We start from the raw sequence: 27,942 nt of genomic DNA on the forward strand, positions 1-27,942 counted from the left end.
AACAGGGACGACAGGAGAGGTAAAGGCGCAGCAGTGGTGTGGCAAATGTTGAACTGTAGGAGCTCCGCGTGTCCACACCACAAGGTCCAAAAATACAATGAGCTGTGTTGATACACAGCCACACCCAAATATTAGCATAATGCCCAATTGATTAAGATAAAGTGACAGTCACTGAAGAGATGTTTAATGCAGCCATTAAGTCAGAAATGCAAACAATCTTCCAAAGAAGTTTTTACCATATAAGTTGCTAGCATGAAACAAGAACCCCATCAGAAACAGGGGGAGCAAGTATCGCAGTTTGACTATTTTCCTCATTCTCAGATTTCCTCTGTGTTAATGTGTCCCACAAAGAGCAAAACACGGAAGCCTCGTTCTTGTCTCATTCACCGGCTAGAGCAAGGAGGACCTATAAATTTCCCTGGTGTTTCAACAGATGACATCATCGCTCCTGCTCCAAAATAAATCTTGGAGCGTCAGTTCCCAACACCATAGAGAAGGCAGAGACAGCTGGAAATTGTTCTTTACCAGAGTCCCTTCTGGACTATATAGTCACATTCTGGCACAGAACTATAGATCCCAGCAAAGTAATCAGGGGGCAGTGAGGGTGTGAAGTTGGAAGGGGTGCTATATGACTATATTCCCCCACCCCCTTACTGGTTGCCATTCAGTATTAATATATATGTCCATGGAATGTGTGGGTTATTTTGTTTTTATGACTGCACTTGCTATAATGCATATGTGAAATATACTCAGAGTTGAGAGTTGATTTCATGCTCTTTATTTCAGCTCATGGTAAACAGTGAATGAGTGCTTTCCCCCAAAACCTCTTGCTATATATACATTATTTACACAATGGGTCCCGTGTGATTGGCTGATTCATCTCCCCTCCTGGAGTTGTTCCTGCAGGCCAATCAGGTTGCTGCTTCACTTCCTCCAGGATCCTGATTGGGCTGTTCCTGCAGACCAATCAGGTTGCTGCCTTCTAGGATCCTACCTGCGTATTGTTCTAGGATCCAAGCTCAGTATATAACAATATGACTTTCATATCCAAAGAAACGAAATTTGATATGTTGGCAATATGAACTATTTCTTGAAACTCTTAAATGCTGCCCTTCCGTCCTCTACTCCTCCTCTACCACTCAGTGCAATCAACTCCAAAGAGACACGACAGGATTACAAAGCTTGTCCTTTAGGCGGAGGGTAAATTACCGAGATGCATATAAAAGTTATATTTTAAAAACCTATAGGTTTTGTGAACTGGGATTTCGTAAACAACAAGTAAATTATTCTTCCCTTAAGCATTGTCGACCCTAGAATGGATATTGAGTTCCTAGAAGGAATTCCACTGCCTAAGACAAAGCAATGTACTAAAACTAAACAAGCATTTGTCTTCACGGGGCACAAAAGAAGTACATGTCCTGGATTCAAATGAAGTAGCTGCACCTCAGTCAATGGCATATATACAGAATACCTCAAAGAGGACGATTTTAAAGCACTTTAATTGGTGATACCCAGTGCATTTATTAAAAAAAAACCACCAGGACCATAATCCAGTCAACAAATAGTGGCAAGTGTTTTAGGACCACCCTCTTGGCACTGGCTTTGCTACATCTAACCTGGATGGGGTTGGGGTAGGGAGGTGATGACTTTAGGCAGAAGCGGATTTAGGAGAGTGTGACCAGTCACACTGGTTGCAGAGCCTTGGGGGTGCCACAAGGGCGCTGGAACTACGATGTGGAATGGAAGTCGAGACGCAGGGGGTGCCAAATTCTAGCATTGCACAGGGCACCACTGAAATTTGAGACCCCCAAGGTTTGCTTAGGGTTGCATGGATACACTGGCAGAGCCAATCCATCACTCCCATGGGTCACACACACAGCACAAACCTTGCTGCCACCCTGCCCCTTCTCAGCCTCACCCGGGTAGCCTGTGGTGACATTACTGTCAACAAGGCAGCTCCAAGTATCTGCCCAACCATACTGGTGGAGGCAGAGTTAAGCCCACTCAAACCCAATTAATTTCTGGAGGACGTTAAGTGCATGCTTAAACTCTGCAACTGAAATTAACAGAAATGGACAGCACTGCATCTTCACTGTGTTGTGCTTCATATTCCTAAGCAACATTGTTCTGTAAGTTGGTAAGGGTACATGGAGCTTTTGTTAGGAGACAGACACACATACAGTGGAGGTTGATAAAGGGTACACGCACAGCTGTCTAATGCACTTGAGTACTATCATACACCTTGACTTCACTGGCAGCTGGGGGTCAGAGTGTTGGCGATATCATCCCAGCAACAGTGACACTGCTGCTCATAGCAAAAGAGATAGGGCAGGCGGCAACTACTACTTGCCACTGCCTTTGCCCTCCACACCCTGCTAGGATTGCCTCCCGCCGTGTGCCAATAGACTATGCTTACAAATGCACAAATCTACAGGTTAACTTAGGGACGCGGGTGGCGCTGTGGGTTAAACCACAGAGCCTAGGGCTTGCCGATCAGGAGGTCAGTGGTTCGAATCCCCGCGACGGGGTGATCTCCCGTTGCTTTGTCCCTGCTCCTGCCAACCTAGCAGTTTGAAAGCACACAGTGCAAGTAGATAAGTAGGTACCACTTCAGCGGGAAGGTAAACAGCGTTTCTGTGCGCTGCTCTGGTTCACCAGAAGCGGCTTAGTCATGCTGGCCACATGACCCGGAAGCGAGATGAGCACCGCAACCCCAGTCGGTCACGACTGGACCTAATGGTCAGGGGTCCCTTTACCCTTTACCTTTTACAGGTTAACTTAATACCACACTGTATTACCTCCTAGGTTACTTGTGGAACAGTTGAGCGCCAAGATATTCAATCTACTGTACATACATTCAATCCACGGTACTTTTCATGGCATAGTATTTTTGCCATCGGAAGCTCCCATGAGATTATATAAGCGACAATTTCAAACCAGTTTGATCATTTGTTCTTACTCATTAAAAGCGCATTTGAGTTACCCCGGGCAAAGTTACAGGACAGAGCTTGCCCAGACACCAAAGTAAACCAGGTAACCACTTGGGGGTGCCTGTCTCAGCTCTGATAATGTCTTGGGGAGAGAGGTTATTCTGGGGAAGGAACATTAAACGGGGAGATGAGAAAATAATACCCAGGTCAGCTCTTAATCTTTTAATGTGACATTGTTAAGCTGGTCAGCACAGGACAAGGTACAGGGAGAAGGTGAGGAAGCAGCAAACTTTTAATTCACCTAGGGCAGCAACAAACCTTGGGCCTCCGAGTGGAATTCTAGGCACGATTTCAGGTCAGCAAAACAATTTACAATCAAGGCTAGACTCCAAAATGACTATAATCAAATCCGCAGTGCACTGCCATGGCTCTTTTGGAGGAGGACGTTCGTTGTTGATCTGCAATGCTTACCATCTCTGGGTCATGGGAATTGTCAAATTAACTTGACAGCACAAACACGTTTATAGCCAATTCCGAAGTCCAGAAATAAAGGCTTAATTGTAGTCATACTTCTTTTGTGCTGTACAGCTACACTAGCTGGAACCCGCTGATGTCAAATATTCATTTAAGAACTGTACGTTTTCTCTCTTTCAAACACAACACTGTGGGCTCTCTTTCATTATAAAAATCCAGGCCTCATTCTCTGCTCAGTTCGGTTCTTTTACAAATAAGGAAGTGTCAGGCAGTTTTAATTGAGTTGGAGATGCTACACTTAAGTTTTCCATTTAGGCTACCACCCCTTCAAATGTCTGTTTCATTAAATGTCAATCTTCTAGTGATAAGGACCCTTCTTGTTGTCTGAGACTGTCTTTCTAAATTCAATGGTGGGTGGAGAAAAGGGTGCATTGGACAATAAGGATTCTTACCTGCTGCTTTGGCAACATCGGCTGTGGTGATATTGAAGACATTTGAGTGCACTTTGAAGGTCACAGCTGGCCCCAGCATGCTACAAAACAGGATGTGAAACAAGAGGTTCGTAACTAAGGAACATAACATACAATATATATTCGAGGATAATTTATCATCTCCAGTGTGTTTTATTAGGCTCAGCTAGACGTTTATAATCTCAATATCAAAGTAAGGTGCATATTGATTTAGTTATGAATGAAAAACTCAACCGAACATTTTGTAAAAAAAGTACAATGAAAGTTGAACCAACAAGTACCAAGAGTAATGAATGGGTACCAATGTATTGCTTTTATTATTCCAGTAATGATCAATATCCATTCATCATTCCCAAACCTGAAGATTTATTGCTACTTGGGTGGGCAAGGTCTGGAGAATGTGGATTTTTTATTTTGTTTTTTAAAAAGGATGTGATTGTCACTTTCTTCCCTTCTGTAATATCCATGTATATGACATGACAGGGAAGTTCTTTTTTTATCTTATGATGCCCCCCATCCAATCTTAATGCCCACTTCCAGAATATTAGGGGCTCATGCAAATCTTTCTCCCCCTCTCTGGTTCCTTCCCTCTCTCCCTCCCTCCCTCCTTCCCTCCCTCCCTGCTTCCTTCCTTCCTTCCTTCCTTCCTTCCTTCCTTTCCCTCACTCGATGTTTTGTGGCTTTTCAATATTCCATAAGTACCTGAAGTCGTAATAATAATAATAATAATAATAATAATAATAATAATAATAATTTATTATTTATACCCCGCCCATCTGGCTGGGTTTCCCCAGCCACTCTGGGTGGCTTCCAAAAGAATATTAAAATACTATGATACATCAAACATTAAAAGCTTCCCTAAACAGGGCTGCCTTCAGATGTCTTCTAGGTTATTGTTTGGAATTTGGGGGGGGGGGGTTCTGTACACACAGGAAGTCTACAGAGTAGGCAGAAATATCTTGCTTTCAGGTAGCTCCATTTCACTTCCAAACTGATAGGCACAGGAGCACTGAAGTTTGATTTTAGAGGAGTAATGATACAAGTGATGTGCATGTTCTTCTTATATAATTCATTGCATTAATGAAAAACATCTTAAATTACTGCAAAATAAGCTACAGGATCATTCACAAATAAGCATTCAGAACTGAAGCCTGAGTCAAAATCCACAATTAGGTCATGTGTCCCTTTGTCCAGACCACCTGGCATTATGTTAAGTAGCAGCTGATTTTTCAACTAGGGTTTGGCACTAAAGACCACATTAGGAACTTATGATGACTCCAAGCCAGAGGTCTATGCCTCATTTACACATTTTAGCTACAGCTAATACTTTTTCTGCATCATTTGCATCAACATAGTGGTTAGGAAGGCACAGCTAGTCAGTGTCTTCTTATCATTCTCTAGAACTGAAAACAAAAGAACCAAGAGGTACTTGTCTATTGAAATGTTATAGATCTAATAAGCAGCAAGACACCTCAAATAGTAAAATCAAGTCAGCACTCTTTAAGTTAAAACATACACTCAATATAAAGGACATGTTTATAAAGGACATGTTTGAATTGCTTATAATCCAATGACAAGAAGTTCTTTATGAAAAGAATTAGTGTGCACCAAATTCATGTGGAGCCATCAGTTTAACTCAGGGGTAGGCAACCTAAGGCCCGTGGGCCAGATGCGGCCTAATTGCCTTCTCAATCCGGCCTGCAGACGGCCTGCATCAGCGTGTTTTTACATGAGTATAATGTGTGCTTTTATTTAAAACGCATCTCTGGGTTATTTGTGGGGCATAGGAATTAATAATAATAATAATAAATTTAATTTAATTTAATTATTTTATTTATATCCCGTCCTCCCCAGCCCACCACCTGTCAAAGATATAATGTATTTTATGATATAATGTATTTGGGTGGGGGGGAATCTTTGTGCCTTGAATCATCATCAGTTTCAAAATCCATCCAATTCTTGAGAACTGGATGTCAGAATTCTATAACAAGATTGTTTCTTATATAGACAGACAATTCCTTATCTAGAAAAGGGGGATTTAAATTGTGAAACTTGTTGGTGTAGCTCCTTAAGCAAGATGGTTGTAGGTGAAATCTTACTGTAGTAATTGTCCCATGTGGACAATTAATAACATTTTGACACTTTAGAAAAAGCTGCCTTTTCTTCTTTATTATCCAGAGGATGGAACACAGAAGAAGGTTTGTTCAATATTTTTAATTGCTGGTTACCTTTATCTTTTTATATCCAGACAAATTTAGCAACATGGTAACAACGTAATTTGGGAATTCCACAACTTCCTTTAGAACATGAGGCTATGTACACATTACTGGCTTAAAACACAGCTAGGTTATTCTTTTCCTCAATTCAGATTGAAGCTGGTTTGGGGGGGAAATGTAGCAAAATGCAGTATTTCATTTAACAAAAACCTACAGGGTAGGTGTGAATTGTAGCTAACATTGTGTGAAACTGTTAAACGTTTGTGGTGGAAAAGGAAATATTTTTGGTCCATTTCTTCTCATACCATGTTATCAACACTTATAACTTTGGTGCCACTATAGCTAGTAAAGGTATCAAAGAAATTGTTGTTTAGTCGTTTGGTCGTGTCTGACTATTCGTGACCCCATGGACCAGAGCACGCCAGGCTCTGGCAGTCTTCCACTGCCTCCCGCAGTTTGGTCAGACTCATGTTTGTAGCTTCGAGAACACTGTCCAACCATCTCGACCTCTGTCGTCCCCTTCTCCTTGTGCCCTCCATCTTTCCCAACATCAGGGTCTTTTCCAGGGAGTCTTCTCTTCTCATGAGGTGGCCAAAGTATTGGAGCCTCAGCTCCAATCAAAGAAATAGAAATATACAAATGAATAGGTCATTCATTTGCGGTGCTATCCTGGACTCTGCTACCACTAACACACATACAAAGGGAAGCAAACCTTGCTTCCTGAAAAAAATATGTTCATTTGGAGTCATTAAATATATCTTCCTAGAATGAGGTGGAGAAAGGACTCCCGGAAACAAAATGGCGTAAAAGGTAGATATTTGGTCTGATCTAGCAAGACTGTTCTTACATTCTTATGGGAATAGATCCCATAGCAATTTGTATAAATGCAAAGTTTTTTTCAATGGAGACCATATCAGCAGTGAAATCTATACCTGTCCCATTATGTGCAGACCTCCTTCACATGAATTCTGCCCATCAGTTTTCATTATCATAACCTATCCATACTTTTATTCTGTATTGGATATGTTGGAAACTGACTGAGTAGAAAAGTAGCAGCTCATAAAAACCATTTCCCCCCTGTTTGTTTGTTGTTGTTTTTTAAAGCAGCTAATAGAGCCCCAAACTCTTATTGAATAAACATTTCAATAAGAATGTGTGTGCACTAGGGAAAATTGGACTTTTCATTATGTGCAAGAGAAATATAATACCACAAAATAAAAAGTAATAAATGATAACAACAACGAATATTGATCGCATTGACTTTGGGAGGGATTCTGCCACTTTGGTATTCTGTACAGGGCCTTGCCTACTGTTGGTGGTATTGGTAAATACATGCCAAGCGGCAAGATTTATTTGTTACGTTTACATCCCACATTTCAGCCAAGGAGCTCAGAGTGGCAATTTGAGCCACACAACCAACCTCTGAGTAAAGTCAAGCAAATACAGCGATATGTCCATTTGGGGAACTCAATAGCAGAGTTATTCAGCCTACATTTCCCACAGTCAAGATCAGCACACTATTTTGTTGTTGTTGTTTAGTCGTTTAGTCGTGTCTGACTCATAGCTGTCAACTTACAGATTTGAAAATAAGGGACCAGCAGCCAAAATAAGGGACCTGCAGCCTCACCTGTTCCAGGCACTCCAGTCTTCCTGTCCTCCTGCAGTCTGATCAAACTCATGCTGGTAGCTTCGAGAACACTGTCCAACCAACTTTGTAACCAGAAGTTAAACTGACTAGAATCTGAACCACATGCACTACAAGGCCTATGCAGCCTCAACTTACGATGGCTCCCCGGCCTGGCTTTGCACTGCAAAGTTTGCAGCAGCACGTGCAACAAAATGGCGTCCAGCATTCAAAAAACCCCTCAGCTTGCATTAACTAGCCACACCCAAGGCATGCAAGCTCCACCCCCCAGTCGTTGTTAGACTTCTTATTGGGTGAGCAACACAGCCAAGCAACACAGTTGGAGCCTCCCTCCTCCCTGGCCAGCAGGGAGAGGAGCTGTTTCCTTTGAAATTTAAGGGACATCATTTAAGGGACATTTAAGGGACATCCATCAATAAGGGCCAGCAGTGGGACATGGCGCTGGAATAAGGGACACCTGACAGCTATGGTCCGACTCTTCGCGACCCCATGGACCAGAGCATGCCAGGCACTCCTGTCTTCCACTGCCTTCGGCAGTTTGGTCAAACTCATGCTGGTCGCTTCGAGAACACTGTCCAACCATCTCGTCCTCTGTCATCCCCTTCTCCTTGTGCCCTCCATCTTTCCCAACATCAGGGTCTTTTCCAGGGAGTCTTCACTTCTCATAAGGTGGCCAACATATTGGAGCCTCAGCTTCAGGATCTGTCCTTCCAGTGAGCACTCATGGCTGATTTCCTTAAGAATAGATAGGTCTGATCTTCTTGCAGTCCATGGGACTCTCAAGAGTCTCCCCCAGCACCATAATTCAAAAGCATCAATTCTTCGGCGATCAGCCTTCTTTATGGTCCAGCTCTCACTTCCATACATCACCACTGGGAAAACCATAGCTTTAACCATACGGACCTTTGTTGGCAAGGTGATGTCTCTGCTTTACTTTATGCTATTTGTGGGACTAGCAGCATTTGATTGACGCATATAAGAAGGTGTAGCCAGCAGGAAAAAAAGAAAAAACCAGTAAATTAAGATGCAGAAGAACCTTCCCCCTCCCAAGACTTACTGAGAAAGATTTTGATGCCAGCAGTAGTGACATATGAGATATTGCTCTTTCATTCAGTTCACCACACCTCCTTGAAGCTTGGCTAATATTAACCACAATTGTTTTGACACCACTCTTAAATACTAATTCCCACTGAAGGGCGTAATGGTGTTTATGACCTGATGCATTTCATTGCAAACAAACTGTTCTCACATATCACCCATGATCTGGCTGGTGAGTAAAGAACATTGCCTCCTTTGGGGCAGATTACATCACACACAAATTCAACAAACTGTGCAAGATGAAAAAGAGGTCATAAACATAAAAACACCAGAGCCCAGCTGGCCAAATGAATCAAAACGCCTGAGAAGCATGGCACTGCTGCGAATCTTCGGTGACTAGAAAAGGATCTTAATCATAGAATTGAGAATTAGATCACACCGTCAGTTGCATTCATGCACATTTTCAATAAAGCATTTTGGTTATCCTGGATTTACATCCATTTAACAACGCAATTGTATATAAAGGTGATTGCACAGATTGAGGATAGTAAGACAGCAGCCCTAATCCTATTCAAAACAGTGTTTGCTTGATCAAACAAATTACTTGAAATGTACAGACTAATTACCCCCTAAGTCGGTGGAATTTCTGCTGGTTTGTTTTGGGGTTTTTTAAATTCAGTAGTGCTACTTTCATATCAGCTATGTACTGGATTTAAACAAAAACCATCAGCCTCTGAACAACGTCGCAGACGGTTATCATCATTTATGGTGGGTTCCAGCCAATTTGTGAAGGATGACTTGATTCCATGTTAATGATATTATGTTCCTCTCCCCATTTTTTACCCTTGCCACACACGAGGAACAATTTTTTATCTTCAGAATTATTATTATTGCTCTAATTCCAAGCATATGATTTCACATCAATGAATTTTCAAACTGAAAGCCAGAAAGAGAGAGGTGCAACATTATCAATACAGCAGTTCCTGCATCACTTTCAGTTGCAGGCTACAATTACTTTTATAAATGAGGCCATTTAAATTCTTATAGATTGTGGACTGAACTTCATATGACCACACTTCTTTCCCTCGTAGGTACGGTACTTATTAGGGAAACATAAAAGGAAGATCACAGGGAAGTGAAGTTACAGTCTGCCATACCCCCTAGTGGAAAAGTATTTGAGAAGCAAGTGCTGCTGGTGGCATAGGAAGCAACAAAGCATGGAGCTGACGGCAGAAGGAAACAGTTTTGTGGCTCTGAAAGCATGCCTAAGAAGTTCGAAACTATATGTACAGGAGGACAGGGTTCCTGTGCCTTTCGGAGTTGTATAGAAAGCATTTCCTCTTCCCTGAAACATACCCTTGTTCTACATAACTGTTAGATACTGGCGTCTTGTCCTCCTTTGCAGCTGGTCACACTATTCACAATGTGCTAAAGCACTGAGGTACAGTGATCAAATCAATGTACTTCTGGCTAAGGCCAGTCTCCTGTCGGTCCTGAGGATTAGGTCCCTAAGAAACACGGGACAAAACAATGCACTTTGATAATTATTTATTTCTGGAACACTAAGCGATGGAGCTTGAACAATTTAAGTGGTATACATTTAGGAAAACGCACCAAAATAATTTGGTCTATGATGTGTTTTGGCTTTCGGGTGCGATGCTGTTGAATGAGTGCGATGTTGCATTTTTACTTTGAGAGCTATCCACCGGCCACATTTCGGCAGCACCAATACTTCTGTGCCAACATTGGGCATGATCCGCTTGATGCTTTCTGCATGGCAAAAGGGGGCTGCTGGCTCACACTCCCCAAACAAGCACAGCTGGGAGGTGGCAGGAGAGGAAGGTTTGTGGAAGGGAGATCCTGTATACAGAACAGAGCACACAGGAAAGGGAAATAAGGATGCAATGACTGACGGAAGGATAACCTTATATTTTTAACTTAAAATGAATCGCAAGAGCAGATGGTAGTTTAGAATATGGTGGGTGTCAAGGAGCACACAGTTAGCAGATAACAAAGGAGTCAAAACTAGATCATTTAGATGAGATTGTGGCTATCATAATAATTTATTTTACGAAATTCAGAAAATGGGATGAGTACCCAGACAGACCCTAATTTGGACTTGCACTTTAATTGGCTTGTATCCAGGTCACCAACACACAATGTTCCTTCCATAGAATCATAGAGTTGGAAGAGACCACAAGGGCCATCGAGTCCAACCCCCTGCCAAGCAGGAAACACCATCAGAGGCCTCCTGACATATGATTGTCAAGCCTCTGCTTAAAGACCTCCAAAGTAGGAGACTCCACCACACTCCTTGGCAGCAAATTCCACTGTCAAACAGCTCTTACTGTCAGGAAGTTCTTCCTAATGTTTAGGTGGAATCTTCTTTCTTGTAGTTTGGATCCATTGCTCTGTGTCCGCATCTCTGGAGCAGCAGAAAACAACCTTTCTCCCTCCTCTATATGACATCCTTTTATATATTTGAACATGGCTATCATATCACCCCTTAAACTCCTCTTCTCCAGGCTAAACATGCCCAGCTCCCTTAGCCGTTCCTCATAAGGCATCGTTTCCAGGCCTTTGACCATTTTGGTTGCCCTCCTCTGGACACATTCGTTTGTCAGTGTCCTTCTTGAACTGTGGTTCCCTTCATTACCCCATTCCCTTCTTCCAAATTAACATGATGACAGGTCAGGGGTGGCAGCAAGTTCTTCCTCTGTTCCTCACCCCTTCCCTCATTCGTCCCCCCCCCCAATCTTTCCAGTGCCCACAGTGCCATGGTAACAAGGTGCAGGAAATCCTGAAGAAGCATGTTCTCCAGGGCTGCTTGCAGCTAGGACACTACTAGATTCTAGCATTCTAGATGCTAGAAGAATAGCAGGGAGCAGAGGGTGAGAAAAGGAGAAGAGCCTATTGCCATATAAATTCCCCCCACCAAGTGTTTGGAAGGAACTATTACAAGAAGTGAGTGGAAATCTAGGTGGAAGAAGAAGAAATTCCTCATCACACATACAGGCTTGACTTTGCCTTGTGGAGGTTTCCATAAATAATTTTGAATGAGCACATATGGAAATAGATAACATCAATACAGAGCCCAAAAATAATGCCTGGGGTTTAAAATTGTGCCCTGTGGAACGTGTCTTTCAGTGAGGTCGAATTCTTCCACTAATACCTGCTCCCATTCTTAAAAGTAAAGGTAAAGGGACCCCTGACCATTAGGTCCAGTCGTGGCCGACTCTGGGGTTGCGGCACTCATCTTGCTTTATTGGCTGAGGGAGCCAGCATACAGCTTCCAGGTCATGTGGCCAGCGCAACTAAGCTGCTTCTGGCGAACCAGAGCAGCACATGGAAATGCCGTTTACCTTCCCGCCGGAGCGGTACCTATTTATCTACTTGTACTTTGATGTGCTTTCAAACTGCTAGGTTGGCAGGAGCAGGGACCGAGCAATGGGCGCTCACCCCGTCGCAGGGATTCGAACCGCCGACCTTCTGATCGGCAAGTCCTAGGCTCTGTGGTTTAACCCACAGCGCCACCCGCGTCCCTCCGCTCCCATTCTTACTCCCAGGTTAAACTTGAAAGCCTGCTCAGGTCCTCTAAATGAAATGAGGAAGAAAGTGGACCTCAGACAAATCTTGAACTATCACAAGGTACCATGTTGCACATATAGATGGGGGATCTCCTGCTTTAAGTCATGCATACTGGGGGGTGGGGGCTTAATTCTACACAAAGGCTCATGAGGTCTGAACTGGCAATGACTGACTAGAAATTAAATCTTGACTTGATATAGGATAGCTTGAAGAAGATGCTGCAGCAGCAAGTGGGCGATTTCCATGTTAGGGATCATTGGGGAAAGGGATTGAACATAAAGCTGCCAATTTTATAATGCCATTGTACAAATATATAGTGTGACCTCACTAGTTCTGGTTGTTTCACCTTCAAGCAGTGCTGGAAAAGGTTCGCAGTCAACATTATAAAGGGGTGTGGCAACTCCCCAGTGTGAAACATGAGGTGGCTATCATGACACAGTAGATTTATTAGATCTTTTCATGGAGAAATTCCAGCTACAAGTGTAGAAATTAGAGAAGTCTAATCTGTTAGATGCTAAACAGCAGCCATCTTCTAACCTTGCTTCATTCAGTGACAGGCCCTCAGGACAGTAAGTCTGAATTAATTACCAATCTTCCTTATATCTGAGATATCACTTGTTTGGGGACTTTGATATATGTTTGTCAGATGTAAATGAAATTCTCCTGCAGGATAATTACCCTTCACTGGTTCAACCTTCCTTTGAAGGGCTAACCAAGATATCCTGTTAGTTCTGTTAGAATTCTAATTCTGTATATGAAATTAAGTTTTAAGATCTACATAGTAATTGGATTTTAGCTCCTGAGGAAATCTATTTTTCTACTCACATGTTTTGGAAAGTCAGTTACTTTTTTAGAAAAAAAGTCATCGTTTAGAAGATGAGGGATAAGGAAGTTGGAGAACACAGACATTTGGTTCTTGATGAATTTATTTTGGATATATGGGAAAGGCAGGAATGGTATGGAAAAGGCTGGCTTCAAGAAGTGACGTAGATTTACAGCTCAGAAACTATGCAAACTTCACTTGAACCTTGGTATATCAAATAAGTAATTCCTTGCAATTAAGACTGGCTAAAATGCTATTTATTTTTAAGTACCTGTAAATCTTACCTTTGCCCTTTATTTTCCTTCTTTCTGAAATATTTCTGGGTTCTGTTTTTGTTTTTCCAATTGGATTTTGTCTTCCCTGTGTTCATAAAACAACCACTGGACACGCTACTAAAACGTACTTTTATATTACAGGTTTGGGTTCTTTACTGTTTTAATAAGAAGCTGGTGGCAGTTCCGTAAAAGTTTATAAATTACATAATCTCAACTTTTGCTCACTCTGAAGTTTTTTTCTGTAACCTATCATAGCTAGGCAGTGGCGCAGTGTCAAATTTTGAAGTGCAGGAATTAATAATGGCAGCCCTCACAGCTGTGCCCCAAGAACAGTCCAAAAATGCAGAAAGATGCTTTTGACTCAGGAGACCTGGGCTTGCCTCCCAATTAACCATGTGGCATGAATACAATCCTGTGCTATGCATGGTTACCTGGCAGGAAGCAGGGCTGCTTATCCCTGACCGTACAGGTTTGACTTGTAAGACTCATTGATAAAAGATTCTTAAGTCAGCTCAGATGCAACTTTTAGCTTCAAACTAGAAATGCAAACAATATTGCAGAGAAGTGTTACCAACTAAATTGCTAGCATAGAGTAGATGCACCACCAAGGAAAAGGAAAATATTCAGGCTCTCAAATTCTCTTACTTCCTGTATTACCATCTGCGGCAATAATAAAAACCTCATTATCAATTCATTGATTTGCCAGAGCAAAGAGAGTCCACCAACTGGTCTGCAGATTTGGCAGATGATGCCATAACTTCTGGTCTGAAAAAATGAGAGCTGTGCTCCCCCCCCAAAAAATTAGCCTACAATTAGCCAGGTACTGCATGTACCTGGAGAGAGGAGACAGCCTTATTCTGAAAGACACGGCATCAGTCTGGGCTGAACACAAACACCAAATAGCTGCACATTAGAAAGTAACTGCAGCATACCCAAATTGTGCAAGATTTGGCTTAGATTCAACTAGGATTACCAAGCGAATTTGCATGCTGAGTTAAATATACCTATTTCACACCGTTCTGAATCGAAGCTACTCATAATTTCCTTAGATGTTCACCTTTACAACCAACGCATGCCTTGTGTCATAACCTATCAGCATGATGAAGTGGAAACACCAAGTTTCACAGCAGTGTTTAGGTTCTGGATGAGTAGGTTTGATTAAATGGCTGATTGGGTTTTTCAGGTGGTATCAATATAACAGGAGGAAACAAAGAAAAACCACCACCAAAGGCTTTAGCCTTCAATTTAGCAAAACTACAGCTGACATGCCAATTCAGGTACATACAGCTCTTTCACATACGATCAGGAATGGGAAAGGAACTGAAGTGTAAGCTCCTTTGCCATGTTAGTCACTAAGACTAAATCAGAGTTCCCAAACTTGGGTCTCCAGCTGTTTTTGGACTACAACTCCCATCATCCCTAGCTAGCACGACCAGTGGTCAGGGATGGTGAGAATTGTAGTCCAAAAGCAGCTGGAGACCCAAGTTTGGGAAACCCTGGACCAAATGGATCATTTTGATATGGCTTCTCACCCATTTCCTAAATGCATCTACTTAAATGAAACCTCCTGTGATTTAAATGGGAAATCCAAGTTAGCACTTCTTAGGGTATGATTATATGTGACTTGATTTAGTCCTCTTCATAACAGGTGAGTTCTGTGGGACAGGACTCAGGAGATGCAGAAGAGGAGGGCTATAACCTGGTTTTTCAGACAGGAAAATACACTTTGCTATCACTGGTTTTAAATTTGACTTGTTCCTAGGTGCTGATGTGACTTCTCTCAGAAATTCTGCACTTGAGGAAGTAAAATATGTTTCTGCACAAGTGCTGTACAACAATCACTACAAGTCAATTTGGAAAAACCAAACCATTCTCCAAAAATATGCTGGGATAGCTCAATCAGTAAAGCATGATACTCTTAATCTCAGGGTCATAGGTTTGAATCCCATGTGGGGCAAAAAGATTCCTGCATTGCAGGGGGTGGGACTAGATGACCTTTGTGGCCCCTTCTAGGATTCTCAGATTCTATGACTGCCTATGACTGTTGGCTCACTTCTGAATTGAGCTAAGGGGACTTCACATGACACTAAAATATGCTTGGATTTACATTAGCATTTCAAAATGAACCTCATCAATGCTGAAAAACTAAAGATTTCCGAAAAGTTACGTGAAAAAGGACCAGATGAAGACATTTTGTTGCCTCAGACAGAACAGCCAATGCCACCCCCCTGAATGGCAGACTTATTTTGGCACCTGAGGCAAAAACTCCCACAAGCATCTCTAGCAGTAAAAATGCAAAAATAAATGAAATAACTGACACCCCAAATGCGCTGCCTTAGGCTTCCCTAGGATTCCTTCCCAGACCAGATGATGAGACAGGCAGAAAGTGGACAGAGCTGGGTGTGCCATGCAGCCTTTCATCCCCAAAGCTACCTTGCTGCCCTCAGGTGCACTGAAAGATACTGTCTCTTTGCCAGTATTTAAGGAAGATTCAGCTGCCAGTCTCATCAGCGCCTATATTTGGAAGTGGGGAGAGGTGCCTTCTTGCCCTTCGTCTTGGGTAGCAAAGCATCTTTGACCAATACTGCTGGTAAGCCCTGTTTTCAAGTTGTAGATACAGGCTTTACTCGAACATTCGCTGAACTCCTATGCCTTGGGTTGTTGTTGTTATTATTATTATTATATTATTATTATTATTATTATTGGTTTGTCTCATATATTTCAATTTACTCTACCATTATGCTTCAGGATACAGAATAGAATTCCCAGTTAAAATAAACCCATGGTAAGTAAGGTCTAGCAAACTACAAATACGCAAAATAGATTATTATTATTTTTTGAAAAAGGAAACAGATTGTACCTAGATTTACTTCAGGTTGGTTTGCTATATAGAAGCTCATTATATGATAATTAAGAGAGGAGAAACACTCAGAGGAAAGACATTGGTGTGTGTTCACATTACCCGCTTAAAACACAGTGAAGTTGCTTTTTTCATCATTACATTTCACAGCTCTTTCCCACCTATCTGTTCACACCAGCACAGCTTCCTTCATTTCTGCTTGTGTGTTTGCACCAGGGGCGCTGTTGGGGGAAGTGCGTCTTCGCCCTGTGCCAAGGGGTGCACAACTTGGCTAGAAATTAATTGGGAATGGCTCCAATTGTTGCGAAGCTGGTTTAAGAAACATCAAGCGCTAGTATTTTGTGTCAAAAGTTTAGGATACCTATATGGTTAGGATAATGCCATGTAAACAAGGATTAAAAACCCAGCACTGGAAACGCAGTAAACGAGAATGTGAACACACCCATTGTTGCAAAACACATTTGTGGTAGAAACAACGACACACGGACTAACAGAATGCCTATTGATGTTGCCACCCACTTTCATCTCCTACGATATTGGTCCAGCAATCAATCACCAGAGGCCACAGACACTCGTAATTGGATTATAAAATCAAACTTATCATTTTGTGTCTGCTTGCATAATTATTCTGGCGCTTTAATATTCTTTTAATGATCCCTAATGATGTAATACAAAATAATGGAATTTGTTTCACAGCTACATAACCATTAACAAAACAGATTAACCATAACTAGTACTTTCATAAAAGATCAAGAAGGCAGCCAGAACAACAAGCTGAAATGCCTGCAAGCTGAAATGCCAAACCCTTGTTTTCATCATCTTGTCTTTGCAATTCTGTACTCCGCATGTCGAATGCCACATGTGCTACAGAAACCGTTCGGATAACTTAAGTGTAATCACGGGTAGCATGCTATTGGCACTGCACCCGAGACTATATAGATTGCAACCTTAAACATACTTACTATAAGTAACAAGAGCAATCCGAATTCTGAATCCCTAGTGTAGGAGGAGGTTTGGATGCATCAGAGATGTCCCTTTAACCTGCCCTGCCTGATTCTCACTCCGAGAAGCAAAGCTACAGGGAACCAGGCAGAGGGCCTTCTTGGTAGTGGCGCCCGCCCTGTGGAACGCCCTCCCATCAGATGTCAAAGAGATAAACAACTACCTAACATTTAGAAGACATCTGTTCAGGGAAGTTTTTAATGTGTGACATTTTTATGTATTTTTAATCTTTGTTGGAAGCCACCCAGAGTGGCTGGGGAAACCCAGCCAGATCAGCGGGGTACAAATAATAAATTATTATTATTTATTATTATTCCACCAGTCTCCTCCGGCAGGGAAGCTCTGCCACTGAGAAGTATAGTAATGCACCTACAGTGGTACCTCGGGTTAAGTACTTAATTCGTTCCGGAGGTCCGTTCTTAACCTGAAACTGTTCTTAACCTGAAGCACCACTTTAGCTATGGGGCCTCCTGCTGCCGCCGCGCCGCCAGAGCCCGATTTCTGTTCTCCTCCTGAAGCAAAGTTCTTAACCCGAGGTACTATTTCTGGTTTAGCAGAGTCTGTAACCTCAAGTGTATGTAACCTGAAGCATATGTAACCCGAGGTACCACTGTACTCAAATGGTGGGCATGAGTTACCGCAGCAGAAACCCCCAAAACGGGGCCTTGGGGGGGGGAGGCAGAACTAGCTTAGAACGCAACAGACCCAGCACAGACCCTGTGCATACTGTTGAAAAATCCAAATGAAACAATCCCTCACTGCCTTGGGGTTACAAATCTGATTCCCACCATCGCTGCCTCGCTCTTGCAAAAGTAGTGCTGTTTGCAAACTATACACACACACACACACACACCACTTTGCACACCCCGGAGGCTGTAATGGCAGCACATACATCAGCTTTATAAAACTGTATTTAATATGGAGGTCATGCACAAGGCTGTACAATTGTTTTCATCAGCTGTAACAAAGAAGAGGAAAGAAAGAGGCCACTGTGGACAGATGCTGCTGGCAGAGATGGCGGCTGGCCTTTGTTTATTTATTGATCTATTTATTTATTAAAACTTTTAAAAACATAACAATCTCCCTCCCCCCCCTCCAAGCTGTCTCTTAAACTCACCCCCCCTTCCCTCTTGTTCTCATGCAAAACTGAAAGAAACAGACTTCTTCCTTTTTGTCCCTTGCCTAGCTAGCCTCACCCACAATGGCTGAAGCCAAACCTGCAAGTGACCTGCTTCTTCTGGCATAGGCATAGCATTTGTTCAGGGATGCAATTTTTATTTTCAACAGCTGTTCTTCTTATATATTTGCCCCATCACTCCCCCCAACCACTAAGTGTTTTGTTTTATTTTTAAAAAATACAGTACGTTCAATTTTTGTGCCTAATCTCCCCTCCCTCAAAAATAAATGCTATTTAGGAAAGCGAAACATCCCCTTCCGACCCAGTACTGCCTGCAATACTGCTGGGTTTCTATAGAATGATCCATTTTTTTAAAAACTGGAAACTTTTGTTCTAGACACTGGAGTGGGGAATAAAGGCGCACTTGTGGACATTTTCTGCATGGCAGGCGCACAGAATGGGGAAAGGTAGCATGGCAGCGATTGAGAGGAGAGACAAAACTAACAAGTTTGTCCAGTGGCAGACTAGAAATGAAGATCTATGAGGGATAAAACAGAAAATACAGAAGCTAGTGTGCCAATCCTGCACACAGAAAAATCTGCTTGGGCACAGCCTCAGTTCCAGTACTGACACTCTATTGCACTTCTACACACACACAAACACAGATGACATGACTTCCAATGATGTGTGGGGAGGGAACATGCTTGAAGCATGTTCTTAGCTCCTACGGCAGTGATGGCCAAACTTGGCCCTCCAGCTGATTTGGGACTGCAACTCCCATCATGCCTAGCTAACAGGACCAGTGGTCAGGGATGATGGGAATTGTAGTCCCAAAACAGCTGGAGGGCCAAAGGTTGGGGATGCCCGGTTTAGAGTGCAGGTGAATCACCTGTACTTGTCCATTTACTTGACATAAAAGAACCAAGAAATCTCAAAGCAGTTTACAACGCATTAAAATGTTGCATAAAAACAATCCAGAGTAAAATAAATTCATGCTACAAGGAAAATATTTCAGGTCCTTCTTCTAAGTGACATTTTGCTTCGCTTTATTTATTTATCTACTTAATTTATATTTAGCAGTCTCTCTACAATCAGAGCCATAGGGCTGGAAGAGGGTGGTCCTTGAGAGACAATTCAGGCTCAACTTTAAAATGAAAACTTTATTGTAATTCTCATGACTAATAGCTGTTGATAGACCTATCCTCTGTGAATTCGTCTTAACCTTTTTTTAAAAAAGACAACCATAGATAATGGCAGTAAATTCTAAGGGTTAATTAGGCATTGTATGAGGAGGCACCCTGTTTTCTATAACCTGAGCCTACTGCCAACCAATTTATTGGGTCTCCCCCCTCTATTACGAAAAGGGGAGTAAAGCATGTATCAGCAATGTACAGTGGTGCCCCGCAAGACGAATGCCTCGCAAGACGGAAAACTCGCTAGACGAAAGAGTTTTCCGTTTTGGAGGTGCTTCGCAAAACGAATTTCCTATGGGCTTGCTTCGCAAGACAACAATGTCTTGCGAGTTTCTGCTGGTTTTTTCCCCTCCTCCGCCCTTTTTCTAAGCCGCTAAGCCGCTTATCAGCTGATCCGATCAGCAGATAAGCCGCGATAAGCCGCTAAAAGTCGCTAAAAGCGCTAATAGCGCTAATCCGCTAATCCTTCAATGGGCTTGCTTCGCAAGACGAAAAAACCGCTAGACGAAGAGAATCACAGAACGGATTCTTTTCGTCTTGCGAGGCACCACTGTACCTTAAAACAATTCAGAACCATTGCATTATTGTGGCAGAGGATGGGCGTTAGTGTTGAAGCAATCTAGGAATTAAGATGAGATTAATAGAAGGGCTGGACTTTGTGCACATACTTGATATCAGCAAAGGCCGTCATCTGCAGCTTCAGCTGGGCAGCAACTTGCTTTATTAACTCCAGACCCTTTTCCTCGCTCAGAGGGCTGTTGAAAGAAAGCAAGAATACACAGCATTACGAAAAATGAAACTCATCAATACTTGAGAGGCTAAAAGCCCCAAAAGAGTTATCACCTTGGAACGGTTAGGTGGTTCGAAGCCGACGCTTAACTGTATTCCTGTCACATAGCAATTGCGATATCGAGGGAAATGGGATCAGGTGCTTCCTCAGGCATGATGAATCACCTGAATTTTCCAGCAATAAGACAAACAATAAGGTGTAAATGGAATTGTTAGGAAGTGTAATGGGCCCAATGATGCAGCGACCAGTTCATCTTGGTCCTCAATGGAAAGGGGGAAAAAGTGGGAGGGAGGAAGAGAGCCAGATGAGGTTGGAAACAAACAAATGAATGTCAAATTACAGGACTCTATGAAGTGGTCACGGGAAGACATTTCTTCTTCAATTCATTTGCTTCTGAAATGAATTCGTGCCCAGCAAAAGGAGGAACAAACATTATAATATTCAAGAACAAACAATAGTGCTAACTACACTGTCCTGAAGAGTGGCTGAGGGTATGGAAGTTAATTTTCCTCTCTCTCTTTCTCTCTCTCTCTCTCTCTCTCTGTGTGTGTGGTGCTCAAAAAACGTGTCTTTGAGCCTTCTAGTCTTCCTCAATATCATGCTTTTTAATTATATTTTTAATTGGAAACCAGGAAGAGGACCTTCTCGGCAGTGGCACCCTCCCTGTGGAACACCCTGCCATCAGATGTCAAGGAGATAAAGAACTGCGCAACTTTTAGAAGACATCTGAAGGCAGCCCTGTATCGGGAAGTTTTTAATGTTGGACGTTTTATTATGTTTTTATACATACTGTAAGCTGCCCAGGTGCACAAGGTATTATTATTATTATTATTGATAGAAATACTTTGCTACCATCATTTGAGAAACAGATTTAGCTGCAAATCAAGATTATAAAGTTACAGTGGTACCTCGCAAGACGAATGCCTCGCAAGACGAAAAACGCGCAAGACGAAAGTGTTTTCCGTTTTTTGAGTCGTTCCGCAAGACGAATTTCCCTATGGGCTTGCTTCGCAAGACGTTTCGTCTTGCGAGTTTGTTTCCTTTTTCTTAAAGCCGCTAAGCCGTTAATAGCCGCTAAGCCGCTAATAGCCGTGCTTCGCAAGACAAAAAACCACAAGACGAAGAGACTCGCGGAACGGATTAGTTTCGTCTTGCAAGGCACCACTGTACAGGTTTGGTCAGTATCAGCACAGATATCTTCAGTGAATGCTGTTAGTTACTGAGGTTGCTGGGAGACACCAGTTTAGCTTCCAGCAAGTGGCAACATATACCAGAAAATAATGACACTCATAAATTTTGTTTGGGATTGTCAATATTCAATCTGACCCCCACACATTATTTACCTCCATCTATTTATTTACGCAACACACACACGTACTTTCAAATGCAGGGCTGGCTGTATTAGTAAATAATCAGTTTTATTTTATTTTTAAAAACCCTGATTGATATCCATCAATCACTACCCTCCATAATCTTACATTCAGACATCACCTGCAATCATTCTCTTCAACACAGAAGTGTAAGTCCAGAAAACTACTTTGTATGACTCCTTCAGTTGCAATATTATTGCACTTCCCAAAATTAACATAAAGCAGTCCTTAGGAAATTTATACTTTATAACTTTATCTCATGTATGGCATCAGACGTCAGAGAACACGACTTAAAAATTCAGTGTAGTGGTATTAAGAGTTATATCTGAATTTCATAATAGATTGAAATAGAATACCACAAAGAAAACAAACAGCACTCGTAGATATCACTCAAGTAAATAACCCATTGGGAGAGCTGGGGTCAAAATAAAACACACAAACATCCCAACACACTAGCCCATCCAGGTTCTTATTTTTAATTACTGCAATACAAAAAATTTCCCACATCACCACCAACCTATTATTAGAAAACAACATAGATTTTAAATCAGTAGTGTGATGTACAAGTTGCATATTATGCTGAAGAGCACTGCTCTTCACATTTTGTTTAAAGTACCTTTGAATAAACGTGTGCAGTACTCTGAGGGAATATAATATAATAGCTTCTTTGGACCCCAGCTAGGAAAGTAATATTTCTTAAATTCTTCCAAACCTCATGCATCTGCTCCCCAAAAATAATTCAAGGGACACTGTACCATAGGTGGCACTCCCTCTAGGCTAGTATTTAAATATAGGGTTTTTCCAGACGTGTAATACAATGATGTTTCCGTTTTTTTGTTTTTGAAAAGGGTTATTTGAGTATTTCCACAGGGAGGGCAAATGCTGTACCTAGGTTATTCATTAAAAAGTCACCCTTGAATTTCAAGACTAGGTACTGGGGTAGAACTCTTGATTCTTCACAAGTCGCAATGAAAGCAGGGCTGTCACAGGAACTCGGGGGCTTGTGTGTTAATTAGATCCTTCACTCCCGAGGACAGTGGTTCAAATGTGTGTGAGACAAGAGGTGTCAGAAAGTGGAGTGGGCTTCTTTCTCTGCCTCTCTCTCTTTTTAACACTGTAATATTATTTTTGCCCAGAGGTGCAAGAAAAGTCATACAATACGTTGCTGGCATTTCCTTCCTATCATTTGTACGCATAAAACTGTAATATCTCTGCAGGCTACAAAATCAAAACTGAATGTCAAAGCGAGTTGCAAAAGCAACCGTACCAAGGCTGATCAGAGCATTTCGGTGCTAATATCCAGCAGCGTTACAAACACCCTCAGGAAGGCGAGAGGCAGAAATGAACACAATATTGTCATTACACTAGCCTTAATTACTTTTCTGGAGCACAGGTAAGCCCAAATTAAACAACCACACACCAATATACACACACACACTCTCCCTCTCATTGCAAAAACCCACACAAGAGAAAGAACTATCGCAGTCTTTCAGTGATGGGCAGAAAACCTCAGAAACAATTCTGTTGCGTTTAGTAACGAAACAGAAATAAAATCCTCATTATGTGTTTTTATTGTGGCTGTGTCTAGGGGGTCCTGTTGGGGGCTCTTGCTATTGGTGTTACTGCCCCAACTGTTTACAATGCTTTAAACGTTTTTAAACGGCTTTTAATCTATGGGTTTTTAAATTTGGGTGTTTTTTTTCTTTTTCTTTTAAGGTGTAGAATGTGCCTTGGAAGAGAGGGAGAGCAACAGGGGAGAGCAAGGGTAGGCTAGCAAAGTGGTTCAGAGTAGGGAAAAGTATGGCGTAGCGGGTGGGCACGTTGGGTAAGGGGCACAAGGCAAGAAGGAAGGTGAGGACAGGTGACCTCACCTAGGCCCGAAGTCACACCCCCCCCCCAAGCAGGCTCAAAGCTCTTCAAAATCATTTTCTCAGCAGCTAAGCATCAGAAACATTCCGCTTGCTGTAACTAAAAAGATTGCAACAAGGTAGAGAACAGAGCCCATTGTCTTCTCAGGCCTTTCTCAGAACCACATTGCAACTTGCTTTCTCTCCGGGAACCATGCCAAAGCACAAGAATGAAACAACGGGAACACTCTGGAAACCCCCTCACCCCCTTTCCTGCCAAGAGTCCACAATAGTCCCAAGACAGCTTTCTGTACATGCTCAGGAACCTCAACATGGGGCAGGACTCCTGAGGGAGGAGAAAGGAGGAGGGAACTGGAAAGGGGTATATATGCTTGTGCACATGACTGTGAACTTCGTGCGTGCTTTTTGTGACTTATCACACTTGCTCCTTCTACCAGTTCATGGATGGTAGAAATAAAAAGCCTTTTCTCCGAAACTATTCCTTGAGTGTCTGTTGACTCCCACTTCCCTTTCCCAGGCACAATATTTTTCCCACCCGAGGGCAAAGCCTCATAAGACTACAGGCACAGGCAGTTGGTGACTGTGCCATGTGCCTGACGCACAGCGTAAATTAATAATGCAGAGTTTTAAAGAATTAAAGCTTTACTGAGTTAAAATAAACTTCTTCATAAACAACATGGTTCCAAACAGTTTGACTGAGATTACATACTGACTCTGTTCACAGCTGAGGCAGACATACTCTCATGAAATCTTACAGAGAGCACATAAAAAAACCTGGCTGGCTAAGTCACATGTCAGAGTGACTCAACACTTAGCAGTTAGGCCTGAATAACTTTAGTAGGCCCAAATGACTGTGCAGGCCCAGCACTTCCCAGCCTGCTTTGCTGCTTCTGCTCTCATGTGTCTTTGTCACATGACAGTGCCTACCTGTGCTCCAACCTGGCGAATTTTGGGTCAGCCAGTCCTCGGGTCTGCAGCTGTTGTTGTCAAATGCCAAGTCAGCTCATAGTAAGACCTTCCTCACCCATGTTCTGATTGTGGATGAGGAGACCGATCTGGTCTGTATCACCGAGACCTGGGTGGATGAGCAGAGTGGGTTGGTCTCAACCAGCTATGCCAACCTGGGTACTCGGTGCAGCATCAGGGCAGACTTAAGGGTAGGGATGTGGAGTTGCTGATATGTATAGAGACTTGACATCTTTCCGCAGGGCCTGCAAGACAGAGCTGTTCCACCAGGCCTTTGGCCAGGGCACAGCCTGACTCCCTCCCTCGGCAATCTTCGCGGAGCTCTGGCCCAATGGTTGCCAGTGGCCTGAATTAATTAATTTTATAATGAATGATTTTAGAGTGTTGTTTATGCTACACTTTTATACTGTTTTATTGTTGTTAGTCGCCCTGAGCCAGGCTTTGGCTGGGGAGGGCGGGATATAAATAAAATTTATTATTATTATTATTATTCTCTCTCTCTCCAGGCTCTCTGTCCAGAGTGTTCCTGGCATTGGGCAATTGGGACAACTTACAGATTCTCTTGGTTTACCGCCCGCCTTGCTGCCCAGTAGTCTTCCTGCCTGAGCTGACAGAGTTGGTCTCAAGAGTCGGCGTTGAGGACTCCCAGGCTGCTGGTTTGGGGAGACGTCAGCATCCATGTGTATGTGAGCAATTCAAACTGATCTTGGAAATTTCCATCTGTACTTTTACAGCTGCACTGAAATACTATCAAACTCAGCAACAACAGCATACGAGTCATATGCATCTGCTCTTTCATTCACACACAAAAGATTTAATGAAACAACTTATCAGGCAACCATGCGTTTCCTCCACACTCCAAAACCTCAGAGTCTGGGTGAGCAGACATTATATTTTTATTCTCAGACCTTATATTTTCAAAATGTAAGAGCTGTCTTCTACCAATCCATTACCCTGGAATTCATCAGCCATTGTGCTTCTTAATCCGTCAATGTATTTAAATCCACGTGGAATTTTAAATCCTCCACATACCCTTGGGGTAACTCGCTGGGCACTTATTCATGCTCTGAGAAGTAGCCTTTCATACATGATGACTCTCTCTCTCTCTCTCTCTCTCTCTCTCTCTCTCTCTCTTATCATTAAGAACCAGTCTGTAAGTCATAACAAAACTTTGCCCTTTGTGGAAATTTACTTTCCCCAAAACAAAAACAAAAACATGTTTTGCCAAGAAGTGAACTTACAACTTGGAGAGAACAGACTTAGTGGGATTTCCCTAGGTGCAATCTGCAGACTTGTTTTACTCAATATTTGCTTTTGCGAGATCTCTCTTCAAGCGAATGCCACTGTACAAGCCATTGTTGAGAGCTAATTTGGAATGTTTTCTACTTTGGGCCATACTTGCTTTGCAAAGGAAGAATGAAGCGTAAAGTTGAGCAGCCAACCACAGTGAGACTTCCCTTCCCCACCTGCATTGTGTTACTCTTTCTGGTATATGTCACACACAAATTGGGTTGGACCCAATGCCCGGGATTTGAACCTGAAACCTTTTGCATGCAAAACACAATTACTAGCACTGAATGACAGCCCCATATCTCCCTATATACAAATGGATACCTTTTGCCTGTATAGAATACAGCCTTGCGACTTGAACTCTAATTCGTGAATCATTTAAAATTAAAATGTAGACGAGTTATTGCATGCAGCAACCCACGTGTAAACAGGATTTGTGCTTCGTAGCCATGTTGTGGCAGGAATGGATCCTGCAGAGTTACCTGAGAGCTCAAACAAGCCTGTGGTAATGATTATTAAGAACACTGCAATTTAACTTCAGCTGGCTCCAATCCATTTCCCCCAGCCTTGTTTCCTCTAAGGCTTTATTAGCTACTGAACATTCATAAGCTTACTTCTGTTTTGACAAGACAGCAAATCTCTGCTTGCCACATTTTGCGCACCTACCTTCCTTCTCTTCCTTCCCCACCGCAAATAGGTGTGAAATTTAAACCTTTTAACTCAAGACAGATTCAAGTCCAGACCAATTTATAAAGCAGATGACACTTTGCAAAAATCAATTTTGGTGGTCAGACTATGAAGGTCAATGGAAATTACATATCATGAGAAAGGTAACAGGAACGTAGGAGTGAAGAAGGGATCCGTTCGCAGGGGCTATTATGGAAATGTGACACCAAATAAGGCTTTAGTAGGGGGGTGGGTCTCATTTCAAATACTTACTGGCTCCACCCACAACAGAGGCAATAAGAGAGTGCTTCCTTATCAGAATTTGCCTTTGCCTGTGATTTATACGACACTTCCGTAGTGTTTCCATACTAAATGGAAAATATTCATACATTTAGTTATTGTTTAGTCGTTTAGTCGTGTCGGACTCTTCGTGACCCCATGGACCAGAGCACACCAGGCACTCCTGTCTTCCACTGCCTCCCGCAGTTTGGTCAAACTCATGCTGGTAGCTTCGAGAACACTGTCCCACCATCTCCTCCTCTGTCGTCCCCTTCTCCTTGTGCCCTCAATCTTTCCCAACATCAGGGTCTTTTCCAGGGAGTCTTCTCTTCTCTTCTCATGAGGTGGCCAAAGTACTGGAGCCTCAGCTTTATGATCTGTCCTTCCAGTGAGCACTCACGGATGATTTCCCTAAGAATGGATAGGTTTGATCTTCTTGCAGTCCACAGGACTCTCAAGAGTCTCCTCCAGCACCATAATTCAAAAGCATCAATTCTTTGGCAATCAGCCTTCTTTATGGTCCAGCTCTCACTTCCATACATCACTACTGGGAAAACCATAGCTTTAACTATACGGACCTTCGTTGACCATCCACAATCGAGCAGGGCGGGGGGTGGCCAAAAAAATAAAAGACTTCCTGGGACCATTTGCTTCCTTTAACTTAATCTGGAGTCACCAGGCACAATGGGAAGAGGATCAGAGGCAAAAGTAAAATAAGGCTGTAGAGAGTTGTGTGCTTTGGAGCAACAAAAGCATGAATAGCACTGTAAGGAAGCAGGACCATCTGCAATCTCTTAAATGCCTACGGATGCAACAGATGGTGAAAGCATATAGACCTGGTGAGTGTAAATGTTATTAATTTTTAAACCTCTTTAATAGCGAAGTTGTTTTATGATGGTTTTATAACCTCTACTTTGGAAGGGTGGGGGTATGAACTAGATAAATACAGAAAAACTAGGGAAATTTTAATCAGTTATTTTCGGGGTTTGGAAGGTTCACTACGGATTTGGAACCTGTAAGTCTATAACTTCCAATTTCCCCCAAAGCTTTGCAAAGATTCTGCAAAGTGTTGAGGTTGAAGC

General features: G+C 42.5%; 1 protein-coding gene and 1 long non-coding RNA gene across 2 annotated transcripts in view; one reads left to right on the forward strand and one right to left on the reverse strand.

Moving 5' to 3' along the window:
- The window catches only part of LOC310689584, a 187,009-nt gene extending 169,383 nt beyond the window's left edge, over positions 1–17,626 (forward strand). The window contains exon 2 of the long non-coding RNA XR_014517527.1: positions 17,429–17,626. This is a non-coding gene — a long non-coding RNA (uncharacterized lncRNA). The remainder of the gene's footprint in view (positions 1–17,428) is intronic.
- PTPRN2 (protein tyrosine phosphatase receptor type N2) overlaps positions 1–27,942 on the reverse strand; it is a 614,238-nt gene that overhangs the window by 387,798 nt on the left and 198,498 nt on the right. Inside the window, exons 10-11 of the mRNA XM_083466687.1 lie at positions 20,300–20,386; positions 3,857–3,936 (exon numbers count right to left, since the gene is read on the reverse strand). Coding sequence (XP_083322813.1) covers positions 3,857–3,936; positions 20,300–20,386 — 167 coding nt within the window. The remainder of the gene's footprint in view (positions 1–3,856; positions 3,937–20,299; positions 20,387–27,942) is intronic.

Source organism: Podarcis liolepis, assembly GCF_965112155.1.
Source record: "Podarcis liolepis genome assembly, chromosome: 12".
NCBI lineage: Eukaryota > Metazoa > Chordata > Lepidosauria > Squamata > Lacertidae > Podarcis > Podarcis liolepis.